Genomic DNA, 12,861 nt, shown 5'->3' with positions numbered 1-12,861 from the left:
AAAACTTTCCTTTTTGCTAAAGCTTATAGTTAGGGCTGGATCAGGTGACCTTGAACCATCCCTTAGTTATGCTGCTATAGACTTAGACTGCTGGGGGGTTCCCATGATGCACTGAGTGTTTCTTTCTCTTTTTGCTCTGTATGCACCACTCTGCATTTAATCATTAGTGACTGATCTCTGCTCTCTTCCACAGCATGTCTTTTTCCTGGTTCTCTCCCTCAGCCCCAACCAGTCCCAGCAGAAGACTGCCCCTCCCTGAGCCTGGTTCTGCTGGAGGCTTCTTCCTGTTAAAAGGGAGTTTTTCCTTCCCACTGCCGCCAAGTGCTTGCTCACAGGGGGTCGTTTTGACCGTTGGGGTTTTTCCGTAATTATTGTATGGCCTTGCCTTACAATATAAAGCGCCTTGGGGCAGCTGTTTGTTGTGATTTGGCGCTATATAAATAAAATTGATTTGATTTGATTTGATCCCATGTACACCACAAAGTCCGCAACAAAGTTGCGATCGAAAAATGGCCTCTGCTCGCCATCACACTCAACCCCACTGGGGTTGCAAGTTGGTCACAATGGGGGTCTCCATAGTCAGAAAAAAGATCCCTCTTGGTCGCCATCACTCTCCATCACACCCTTCAACAGGTGTGCAAGTGTACTGAATGGTTTAAAACACTCGCACAAGTTGTGTGACCAGTTAACAGATACATGGTTCTCATAATTGGTCTTGATGAACTCACGTGTCAGCTCACTCTCAACCTGATCCTATGGGTGACAGTAGACTCTCAATTGACTCTTTATGGGGTTGCATCAATGATAACTGATATTAATATATTTTTCACTTGCACAATCCAGTCGCAATGCAAGCTTGATGTAAATGCAAATAACAGATCACAGTGGAGACCAGCCAAGACTTGTGAGTTGACAAAATATCATGATCTTGTAGGTCGTATATAGGTCTCAGTCCAATGTAAACAAGGCATAAACAGCAATCCAAAATGATCAAAAGCGAGATCTTCCCCTTGATTCAGATACATGGCTAAATTTGAGTAAGTATGCCCAAAGACCCAAAGTCTACAAAGGTTCATTGAAATCTATATTAATGGCCTTTTTGAGATATCGTACTCTGGCTGGCTGACTTGCTGAAAAATGGCAACAAAAGTCTAATCTTTTTGGTGGAGGCAATAAAAGTCAAATGCATCACAGTTTGCTGCATATTCCTTTTAAATTTTGGAATTTGGCTGTTTTAAGAAAACAAAGGTGTTCCAATAATTTGGTCAGATCTAACTCAAAATATCTCTCTTTCTCTCTCTCTCTCTCTCTCTCTCTCTCTCTCTCTCTCTCTCTCTCTCTCTCTCTCTCTCTCTCTCTCTCTCACTCACTCACTCACTCACACAAACAGAATAGATAAATAAATGTTAAATGTAATGTTATAATAATATGGCATGATATGATATGAAGCATGTATTGATCAGCAAAATACTTGATTGATTGATTTGTATGACTTCAAAATGAAGTCACCCAGAAGTCACATGATGAAGTCATACATAGGCAAGATGACTTGGAGTAGAGCCACATCGAAAGAAGCCAGTTGAGGTGGTTTGGGCACCTGGTGAGAATGCCCCCTGGGCAACTCACTAGGGAGGTCTTCCAGGCACATCCAACTGGGAGGAGGCCCCGGGGAAGCCCTAGGACACATTTCCCAGCTGCCTTAAGAACGCCTTGGGATCCCCCGAGAAGAGTTACAGGACTTGACCAAGGATAGGGAAGTGTGGGAGGAGCTGCTTGCTCTGCTGCCACCGTAACCCTGACCCAGATAAATGGCTGAAAATGAATGAGTGAATGAATGAATGAATGATGAACATATAAATCTCTCTAATATGAACCTTTTCAGGCCAAAATGCTGCCACACACAGCATTATGAGATGTGAGGTATGTTTAACAAGAAAGCCCTTCAACATGTAACTGAAAAAGGCAAACATTTTTAAAAATTGTGCAATAAGAGACTTATATTCACAGTGAATTGTGCTTTGTGGAATCTGGCAACAACAACAAAAAAGAATTCCACTCAAAAAATAGTTCAGATGTCAAATAGCATGTGAGTGGGATGTGTTAGGGTTGATGTAGTGGTTGTTTAGTTGTCGATATCTGAAGGACATAAAAACTGTAATTCATTCTGGACATCTACGTAGTGATGATCTGGTATTTGCTGACAGATGAAAGAAAACAGGTTTCAAATTAGCCGAAGGCTACTGGACAAGTTTTATTCTCTCGTTGAAGGAAAACCACAAGATGATATGATAAATGTTTATTTTCTGATCTCTCAAAAAGTTGTCTACTATCTTATGTGCAACAGATTTACAGAGTCAAAGAACCGACGGCGAACTGATGGATTGAGGTGCACACACAGTACTTAAGATATCCCAGCAGGGATGACCACCACCAAAGTTTTCTACAGCCTTATGTGGGTTTGAACTGGGCAGTGTTGTCACAGTTACTTTGAAAAAGTAATCCAATTACTGATTACTGATTACTCCTTGAAAAAGTAACTTAGTTACTTTAATTTTAAAAGTAACTAAGTTAGGTTACTAGTTACTTTATTAGTTACTTTCAGCAGCTGCTGACAACCCCCCCACTGCCACCTCAACATGAAAATGATCTTGCCAATACTCACTTTATAGTCAACCTTTCTTGACTTCAATGAACATAAATACTTGTTTTAAAAAAATAAAATAAAGACATCTTTCTTGGTTTATAAATGTAATAATTAAATTTTTTCTAACATTTAAATTATTTCTAAACATAGTTGTTGAAATTATTATTATTATTATTATTATTATTATTATTAGTAGTAGTAGTAGTAGTAGTAGTAGTAGTAGTAGTATTAGCAGTAGTAATAGTAGGAAAAAATGTCTTCAAAATTGGACCTTTAATCTAGGGCTGTTGTGGGGAGCCATGCTCTTACCCACCCGCCCATGCTCCCTTCCCATCTGGATTTGCCCCTGGCTTGCTATTTGAGCAGAATAATGGATAGCATTTATTTATGCAGAAAACACAACCAGATTGACAGGTAAGAAAGTTTTATTGTCGTTTTATACATCATGTCATCCTCAGAAAGAGACTTTAGGTGCAACTGGGTGGAAAAAAGCTTTAGTATTTATAACACGTCATGGATCAGCTGTTTTTAGTAAGGACACACACACAGCAGCACAGAGTTTAAAGAAAACAAATAAGCAAAAAAAAATGTCTTTGTAAAACCATCACTCTTGAGAGACAACTGGGTTTTTTTTTCAACTTGGAGCTGCTGCACAGTGGAGGAAAAGCTTGCAGCTCGCTGAAAATGGGTGAAGTGGGCAGTTCAATCGAACGCCAACCTGCTGCTGTCCACGAGCTGCTTTTAATGCTGTGAAATAATGAAATAATGGACAACTTGATTGATTATTTAAATGCAGAGAGTTGCCTGTCTTTAATCAGGTAAATGTGGATTTGTGTGCAGAAAGGAATTAATTTCTAACTTCACAGAAAGTTAACCTTTTAAGGTCATGTTATCAACCTGCAGTCTGTCGCTGCAGAGGGCATAAATTCTGCTGTAATGACTGCTGTGACCATTCTGTGACACTGATATCTGAACAAGCACAGATCTGGGTGCATGCGTGTGTGTGCACGCATGTCTGCATGTGCGCGTTTTCTGTGTGGTCATAAGGTGCTGCAGAGGAAGAATGTTATCTGCTTTACTGAACACTTTACTGGAGAAGACTCTGTGCGTGCATAGATGTAGTTTCACGTCATGGTCTCAAGCTAGCCAAATTCAAACTACAATTTAATTCAGATCGCAGTGAATCCTGCTCAAATCCAATGGAAAACAATACAGCTTAAATCTGATTTTTGCTGTCCAGATTCAGAAAAAATCTGTCTGGCTTGAGCTGGATTGCAAACCTCAGTTTGAATGGGGTCTTAGTCTCAGTAAGGTGATCATCTGTTATGGCCACAGATTTACCATGATAGTATCAATATTTTTGGCTTTTGACAACTTGTTGCCCACTGACAATCATCATAAGACAGGTATCAGTGCTTTAAACCAAACCTTTAAGATCTATCTTTATTTTGGGGTCACATATCAAAAGGACTGGTGAGGTCTTTTAATGAGCAACAGCAAATGTCTATCCTGCCTGTCTTTGTGGAAGTCAATTTCTTTGCTGCTTTTGATGTTCGGAGAGAAATTTGTCACCTATACCTTCAGTTTCTGCACCACCTCTCCGTATATTTCATCACCACATGCAAAAACAAATTCTCATACACAGTGCCAATTAAAGTGTACCTTATTTTGTATTGTATACTATTATAAATAATAAGTTACCAACTAATCAAAAATGTAAAATGTGATACCTCACATGAACCCTATGTTCAGATATGATAAATGATGGAGTGCAATTAACATGGGAGCAATTCAAAGAATTTGCAGATTCCTTGTTCTGACCCACCCACATATACTTAATAACGCAGCAGAATTTTCTAACAACACATGAAGACACTGTTCTTTACATGTTTAATTAGCTGAATTACTCATGAAACAATCAGCCGGATGTCTGGCTTAGCGAGTGAATGTTTTGTCTGACATTTGAAGATTTTTTTGTTGCTGTTGTTGTTAATTAAAGCCTTAGGGCAACTAATATCAGTCATATCAGGAATTTGTTGAACATCAGATGATCAGACGGTCCTTCAGCTGTTGAAGTCAAAGCCTTTGAAGTAATTCAGTCTGGGATTCTCCACATGAACTTGCATTGCTAAATTTGTCTAGGAGGTTTTTGCCCCTGCTTGTGTGTGTGTGTGTGTGTGTGTGTGTGTGTGTGTGTGTGTGTGTGTGTGTGTGTGTGTGTGTGTGTGTGTGTGTGTGTGTGTGTGTGTGTGTGTGTGTGTGTGTGTGTGTGTGTGTGTGTGTGAACAGACTGACAGTAACTCCATACATTTTTGGACAGCAGCACAATTTTTGTAATTTTGGTGGTGCGCACAACTGCCATGGAGTTGAAATATGGTGGGGGGGGGACCCACCAAGACACCCAAATCTGAAGGAGTTAATGAAGTTATGTTTCTGTTCCATGAAACAGATGAGATTCTTCAACTCAACCTGGTTGGGGCGCCAGTCCATCATAGATTACTGCCCCACCCAAAGCTGGTACCCATTAACAGCTAGGAGAACCTGGTCAATGCAGTTGAAGTGTCTTGGACACAAACAGGTTGCCTCACTGGCAATTTCTTAAACAGAAGAGGTGAAATTTCAGCTACAGTTTGCTAGAAGGCACATGGGAGAATCAAGCAGAGATTTGGTCATACAGTATGAGACCTGCCTACTCCAGGCAGATTAACCATACAGTACAATACTGTTTGTGTATCTTAATGAGGGATGTAAATAAAGTCCTAGACATAAACAGTGACTTAGACATCTTCATGTATCCATCCCCTGAAAACTGGCTGTAAAAGTGTTGCTTTGTATTGACAATAATCCTTATATTCAGTTTGTGCTCTGTGGTGGACACACCCCAAACTGCATATTCATGAAGGAAAATGTTCTAAATTGACGTTTCACGTTATTTTGCGTATTTGACAAACGCGATCCTCATTGCGCGGTTTGTAACTCAGCATGCAGATATATTTGTGAGTGCAGTAGTGTTTATGCATCTTTCTACATGTGCAAACCTTTAGTAAAACATCTTGAATTAAAGCTGAAAGCTGTAGCTGAATAAAACCCGCTCATATCCTGGAGACCTCCTGCATCCTTCCTGTGATGCTGAAATATGTGGCTAATATCCACTGCAAATCAAGGAAAAACACCATTTTTTTCTGCACATGCTTGCTTTGAAATAAGTCCCTTAACACCTTAAGTGAATTTTTTATCTTAATCAGGTTAGCTGTTTGTTTTTTCCCCACTGAGTCCTTGTTACCAGCAGAGAAGCCATGCGGATGTGGGTGGAAAAATTAGAGCAGTCCTTTCAAGGCAGGATGGATTTACTCAGATATTTGGGACATCCTGATTTGAATATTCGCAATTTTGTTTTTGTCTTTGTGATTTTGTGGAACACAGCTTCATTATTTGAATTTTGTAACAGTCATCGTACAGATTTTTTGGGAAAGTTGTGAGCTCATCTGTGTATTTATCTTTTTGGAAAACAAAAAAAAAAAAAACAACTAATTCTGTTAAATCTGTTCTTCAGTAACTAACTGCCAAGTCAGATTGTGTGTTTAATTTAGGAATTTTTCTCTCCCTGTGGAAGTGATGACTCGTTGGATCATATTTGTTCAGAGCGAGAGCTGAAATCAAAAAGGAAATTTCATTATCCAGAAATAGAGCTTAAATATTAACTTTGTTCTGACACCATCTTTCTCTCTCTTTGTTCCTCTCCTTCACACCTCCTTTAATCATCTCTTCATCTCTGTCTGTCTCCTTTTCTCTCTCTCTGTCTCTCTGCAGCAGAGCCTTTGGATGGAGAAGAGTATCTAGACATTATAGGTATCATGAGGAACCAAGCCGGCCGCTACGAATGCAAAGCCAGCAACGACGTGGCCACGCCCGATTTCAAATATGTCAACGTGATTGTCAACTGTGAGTAAAGATGGGCTGTTTTTTGTTTGCAAATGAATCATTCATCTATACTTTTTTTTGGATAACTTTTAAAAAACCATGTCTTTCAAGCATTTAAGCGTTGAGACTGGAGTTCAGGTTAGAAATGTGCAAAATTTAAGATGGCATGAAGTCTGATCTGTAAAGCATTTGAGCGTCCTTCAGTCTCCTTTTCTTAAGATGAAGCCAGGCAGAAGAAGAAAACTCTCTAACACTGATTGAAAGTGTCATTTCTGTGGTGGTGCTCAAGTGCTGCATATCATTCAGGACTCACTTTGCATTTCAATATAAGATCACCTAATTACATCTTTTCAGAAGTGTATGATAGATTTGATGAGTGTGGTACAAGGTTGAAACTCATTACAAAAAAGAATTATAGAATTCTGTTTGATCCTGGAAACGAGTGTAGCTATTTGTCCAAACTCTACTGTACCTTTGATTTCCTGGATTTAGTGATTATTTCTGTGTTAAACATGTCATAATTCATGTTCTGGAAAATAATGGATAAAAGGCATGGTTCTATATCAGATGTATTTTTGGCTGTTCTAATTGTTGAAAAAAAATTGTATGTATGTCATTTGTTAAATACAAGCAGATGTAGCTGCCAGATAGCAGCTTTTTGTTTGGCATTTCCTTGATGATAAGTCTAAAACAACATGAGGTGGGAAGACACTGTCAAGTGATTCTCAAGTCATCAATCTGCAAGTCCCAAGTTAAGTCTCAAGTCAGTTTGCAAACAATTCGTGGTCATTATGACTGGAGACTTGACTTGGAACTTGCTGATTCATGACTTGAGAGTGACTTGATGGTGACTTCCTCCCACCTCTGCCTTTGCGTGATGCAAATTGCAGGGATGTAAACAGAACACTAAAACCTAAATCACTGATTAATAATCTCCCTTAAGAGACATTTCTTCTGACAGCTGATGAAATCATACTCGTCTACAGCTAGAGATCAAAAGATGCCTTTGAAGAGCTCATGGCAGGAGTATTCAATTAAAATTCAAAGAGGTCCAGTTAGAGTAAATTTCCTCATGCAAAGGTCTGGAATATCATGATGCTGAACATATATTATGGTTCATTCATGCATTCATTTTCTATACCCGCTTATTCCAGTTAAGGGTCAAGGGGTTGCTGGAGCTTGTCCCAGCAGTCATTGAGCAAGAGGCAAGGGAGGACTAGACTGAGGATGTCTTGAGGCAGTGGAAAGAACTCTTTGAAGGTGTTCTCAATGCTACTGACATGCTCTCCATTGAGGCATTAGGGATGGAAGACTCAGGCAGATCTGGTGTCATCACCCTAGCAGAAGTCACTGATAGTCAAAAAACTCCTCGGTGGCAAGTCGCCAGGAATGGCCAAGATTTATCCTCAGATGCTGAAGTGTCCGGATGTTGTTGGGCTGGCATAGATGACACGCATATACAGTGTTTCATGGAAGTTGGGGACGGTACCTCTGGACTGGCAAACTGGGGTGGTGAACACCATCTTTAATAAAGGGGACCAGAGAGTGTCCTCCAATTATAGAGGAATCACACTTCTCAGCATGCCTAGGAAAGCCTATTCCAGGGTACAAGAGAGGAGACGTTGACCATTAGTCAAAACTCAGATTCAGGAAGAGTAATGTGGGTTCTGTCTTAGTCATGGAACAGTGGGCCAGCTCTTTACCCTCAAAAGGATATCAGAAGGGTCTTAAGAGTGCGACCAACTAGTCTCATGATATGTTGTCCAGTGGGGGGGCGCTGTGGAGGTATACGGTACCAGAACCACTGCAACACAAGATCCGGTCTCTATATGAGCAAAGTAGGAGCTGTGTCCGCATTCTCAGCATTACATTGGACCAGTTCCGGTTGGTGTTGGACTCCACCAGGGCTCCCTCTTGTCACCAGTCCTGTTTGTGATGTTGATGTACAGGATTTCAAGGTGTAGTCAGGGACTGGAGAGTGCCCAGTTTGGTGACCTCAGAGCTGCATCTCTGCTTTTTGCAGATGATGTGGTTCTGTTGGCTTCATCATTCACTGACCTCCAATGCGCATTGAGCAGGTTTGAGGCCGAGTGTGACGCGAATGGGATGAGAATCAGCACTGAGCCAGAAGGTGAGACTCAATTTACCAGTCAATTTAATTTAATTTAATTTAATTAATTTATACAGCACTAAATCGCAGCAAAGCTGCCCCAAGGCTCTTCACACAAGTAAAATCTAACCTTACCAACTCCTAGAACAAGCATTTACACTCCCAACCTCACCTATGGTTATGAACTTTGGGTACTGAAAGAATAAGCACACAGATACAGCTGGGAGGAGACCCCGGGAAAGACCCAGGACATGCTACAGAGATTATAATTCCCAGATGATTTGGGAACACCTTGGGATTCTGTGGAAACAGTTACAGGACTTAGTTATAGGGACATGTTGGATGACCTGCTTGGTCTGCTGCCACCATGAACTGGACCTGGATAAGCAACGGAAAGTGAATTAATGAATGTTCTTTACTCAATTTAAGAAAAATAAGATTTGCATTTAAAAGTAAAGAGCTTTGAAAACGGCATCTTGATATGAAGTACTTAATTTTAGAAAAAATTTTAAAAAGTGCAGTTTGAGTTACTTGAGCAGTCTTCTTGAATATGAGGCCACAAGCTTGGTGCACCTATCTTTGGACAATTTTGCCCATTCCTCTTTGCAGCACCTCTCAAGCTCCATCAAGTTGGACGGGGGCGTCAGTGCACAGCCATTTTCAGATCTCTCCAGAGATGTTCAATCAGATTCAGATCTGGACTCTGGCTGGACCACTCAAGTACATTCACAGAGTTGTCCTGAAGCCACTCCTTTGATATCTTGGCTGTGTACGTAGGGTCATTGTCCTGCTGAAAGATGACCTGTCACCCCAGTCTGAGGTCAAGAGCGCTCTGGAGCAGGTTTTCATCCAGGATGTCTCTGTACATTTCTGCATTCATCTTTCCCTCAATCCTGACTAGTCTCCCAGTTCCTGCCACTAAAAACATCCCCACAGCATGATGCTGCCACCACCATGCTTCACTGTAGGGATGGTGCCTGGTTTCCTCCAAACATGATGCCTAGCTTTCACACCAAAGAGTTCAATCTTTGTCTCATCAGACCAGAGAATTTTGTTTCTCATAGTCTGAGACTCCTTCATGTGCCTTTTGGCAAACTCCAGGCTGTTTTGTTTTAGTTAAAAGACCGTTTCATATTCTATTAGTCATATATGTGTATCATATATGGGCATGCAGTAAAGTGGGACTATAAATCATCTATATTGGAAATTTATGCAATAATCATGGTGGCCTGTGTTTTGTTTTTTTTTTTTTGTTTTTTTTTTTTTTTTGGTTGGCGAGTGACTGACAGGCTCGTCCATCCAGGGTGGCCCCAACTGATTCCGAGTGTGGGCAAGGCACCCTAAGGCGTGCCCTTGACACCGGGTCTGATCCTGGTACTTCCTGTCTTACTGTATGGTTGTGAGACTTGGACACAAAACATTAACCTAAGGCAGTGAATGGTACTGTCTTTAGTACAGGGTCTCTTCAGAGGACCTTTGGGTCCTGCTGGAATGACTTTGTGGGAAATGAGCAGCTATTTTAGGAGAATCAGATGAGGGAATCTGATGATGTCATGATATTTTGGCCATGTGGCGTGTTTCCCAGTGCGTGATCCAGCACACAGGTTCATCAGTGCTGAGCATCCCACATGGTTACTTTTGAGAGATGGCGATGTTTGTCTCCCTTGGTGGTTGCCATTCAAGACCTAAGGTGGTTTTGTCATGTGGCAGATATGTTAAAACACTGCACCAGTTCATGCTCCCCCGTCCTGACCTGTAATCACCTGCATTCCTGACCACAGTGTGTGCCATGACAGCTGTCAAACATCATGACTTTAAGTACATATAATGGCAGCACCCTTTTTTAAAACTGCTAGCAAAATACACAATACAACACAAATACAAAACACGACATCTGTGTCAAGCATTTTTAGCTATAGAATAATGCTTGACTTTGCACTACAGTGTCCGCAAAGGCTAAAAATAATTTATTACAACAATGATTATTTCGACTACAAATCAGAAAAATTTGCATTTTCCATACTGTCCCAACTTTTTTCTGATTTGGGATTACATTATTTAGTAATTTATTCTCTGCTGGCATGTCAATATAATCAACATTTTTACAGTGTAATATTGGATCCATTATGCAAAGTTAGAAGTTTGGAAAACCTGCCCAATATTGGCAACAACAGCTCACATATCATCCACCCACACAGTGCTATTTTTCTCTGTCCAATTTGGCAACACTGACCAGAGCCACACCACATGATTCACTAAAACGTTCATGTTAGGATGTTTATAGTTACTTTAAAAATACTAGAAAAACAAGGGGATAAACTGGGTCATGGGTTGCAGTTCCGCCACATTCTGTTCGACAGATACATCCAGCTGTGAAGTATATCAGTCATGTTATAAGGGGAAGACAGAGAGTTTTGCCAGTAATGTAGATTGATTTTTCATACGACAATTGATGTTTACATCAAAGATGATTTTCCATTAATTTAAAGTGTCATGTGGTATGTTGATGTTTGTTGTTTGCTTGGTTTTATCAAGGAAATCACCAGTGGTGGGCACAGCTAACCTAGAAGGGCAGCTGTGATAATTCCTTATTTCATCATCATCAATTTTATTTATATAGCGCCAAATCACAACAAACAGTTGCCCCAAGGCGCTTTATATTGTAAGGCAAGGCCATACAATAATTACGGAAAAACCCCAACGGTCAAAACGACCCCCTGTGAGCAAGCACTTGGCGACAGTGGGAAGGAAAAACTCCCTTTTAACAGGAAGAAACCTCCAGCTCACAGAACCTTAACTGTGGCAATGCTAAACAAATATACCGATTAAGCATTTAGCAGAAGCTGCTGCAAGCTAGGAGTGTAACGATACATGATATACAGTGCATCCAGAAAGTATTCACAGCGCTTCACTCTTTTCACATTTTATGTTACAGCCATATTCCCCAATGGATGAAGTTATTTTTAACTCAAAATTCTACACACAATACCCCATAATGACAATGTGTGTGTTTTTTTTTTAGATTTTTGTAAATTTATTCAAAATAAAAAAACTAAGAAATCACACGTACATAATAGGGATGTGAATCGTTCAACAAGTCACGATTCAATTCGATTCCGATTCTTGGGGTGACGATTCGATTCAGAATTGATTTGCAATTCAAAGAGCTCTGAGAAATAGTTATATTACTTAAAAATGTTTATGTTTAAGAAAATGCAGCTTTACAAGGTTAATCAAGTGATTCTAGATGTAAATTTTCTTATCTGCTTTGCGCGTTCGGAGTTGGCTGGCAGTTTAGCGAAGCGCTGGTCAGTAGTCGGCAGATACCATTGCTCCGCTCCTTTTAGCTCTGGGTCATAGCTTAGCATGTGGGCTTGCGGAGTTGAAGTGTTTCCAAAGTACTTGACTTTCATTTTGCAGATTTTGCACACTGCATAAGTCATATCAAGCTCCTTCTTACGCAGCAAATAATAAAATCCAAAATGCACCCAAACATTTGCCTTCAGCAAAGACGGTGCTGGCTGAATTAGCTCTTCATCCGCCATGCTAAGCTACAGCCACTGAACTCTGCAGCTCACGAGTGTTTGAAGCACGCCGGACCACCCCCCTCGCGGGGACGCTGTAGTACGGAAGCCGTTGCCTGACAAACAGTACACGCAGCAAGTAAGCAAGAAAATGTTTAAAAAAATGCTTTTTAAAAATCGATTCTTGGACATTTTGGATCGATTCAGAATCATAATAAATAAGAATCACGATTCGGATGTGAATCGATTTTTTGGAAGAAACCAGGCATCATCCCTACAGTGAAGCATGGTGGTGGCAGCATCATGCTGTGGGGATGTTTTTCAGTGGCAGCAACCGGGTGACTCGTCAGGATTGAGGGACAGATGAATGCAGCAATGTACAGAGACATCCTGGATGAAAACCTGCTGCAGAGCGCTCTTGACCTCACACTGGGGCGACAGTTCATCCTTCAGCAGGACAATGACCCTAAGCACACAGCAAAGATATCAAAGGAGTGGCTTCAGGAAAACTCTGTGAATGTCCTTGAGTGGTTCAGCCAGAGACCAAACCTGAATCTGGAGAGATCTGAAAATGGCTGTGCACCGATGCTCCCCATCCAACGTGATGGGGTATGAGAGGTGCTGAAAAGAGGAATGGGCAAAACTGCCCAAAGATAGGTGCA

At 40.8% G+C, this 12,861-nt stretch overlaps 1 protein-coding gene across 1 annotated transcript in view; it reads left to right on the top strand.

Annotated features, from left to right (window-relative positions):
• lsamp (limbic system associated membrane protein) overlaps positions 1–12,861 on the top strand; it is an 888,177-nt gene that overhangs the window by 795,625 nt on the left and 79,691 nt on the right. Inside the window, 1 exon segment of the mRNA XM_034167919.1 lies at positions 6,455–6,586. Coding sequence (XP_034023810.1) covers positions 6,455–6,586 — 132 coding nt within the window.

The sequence above is a fragment of the Thalassophryne amazonica genome, chromosome 4 (assembly GCF_902500255.1).
Source record: "Thalassophryne amazonica chromosome 4, fThaAma1.1, whole genome shotgun sequence".
Classification (NCBI taxonomy): Eukaryota; Metazoa; Chordata; class Actinopteri; order Batrachoidiformes; family Batrachoididae; genus Thalassophryne; species Thalassophryne amazonica.
This window is presented reverse-complemented; position numbering and strand designations above follow the sequence as displayed.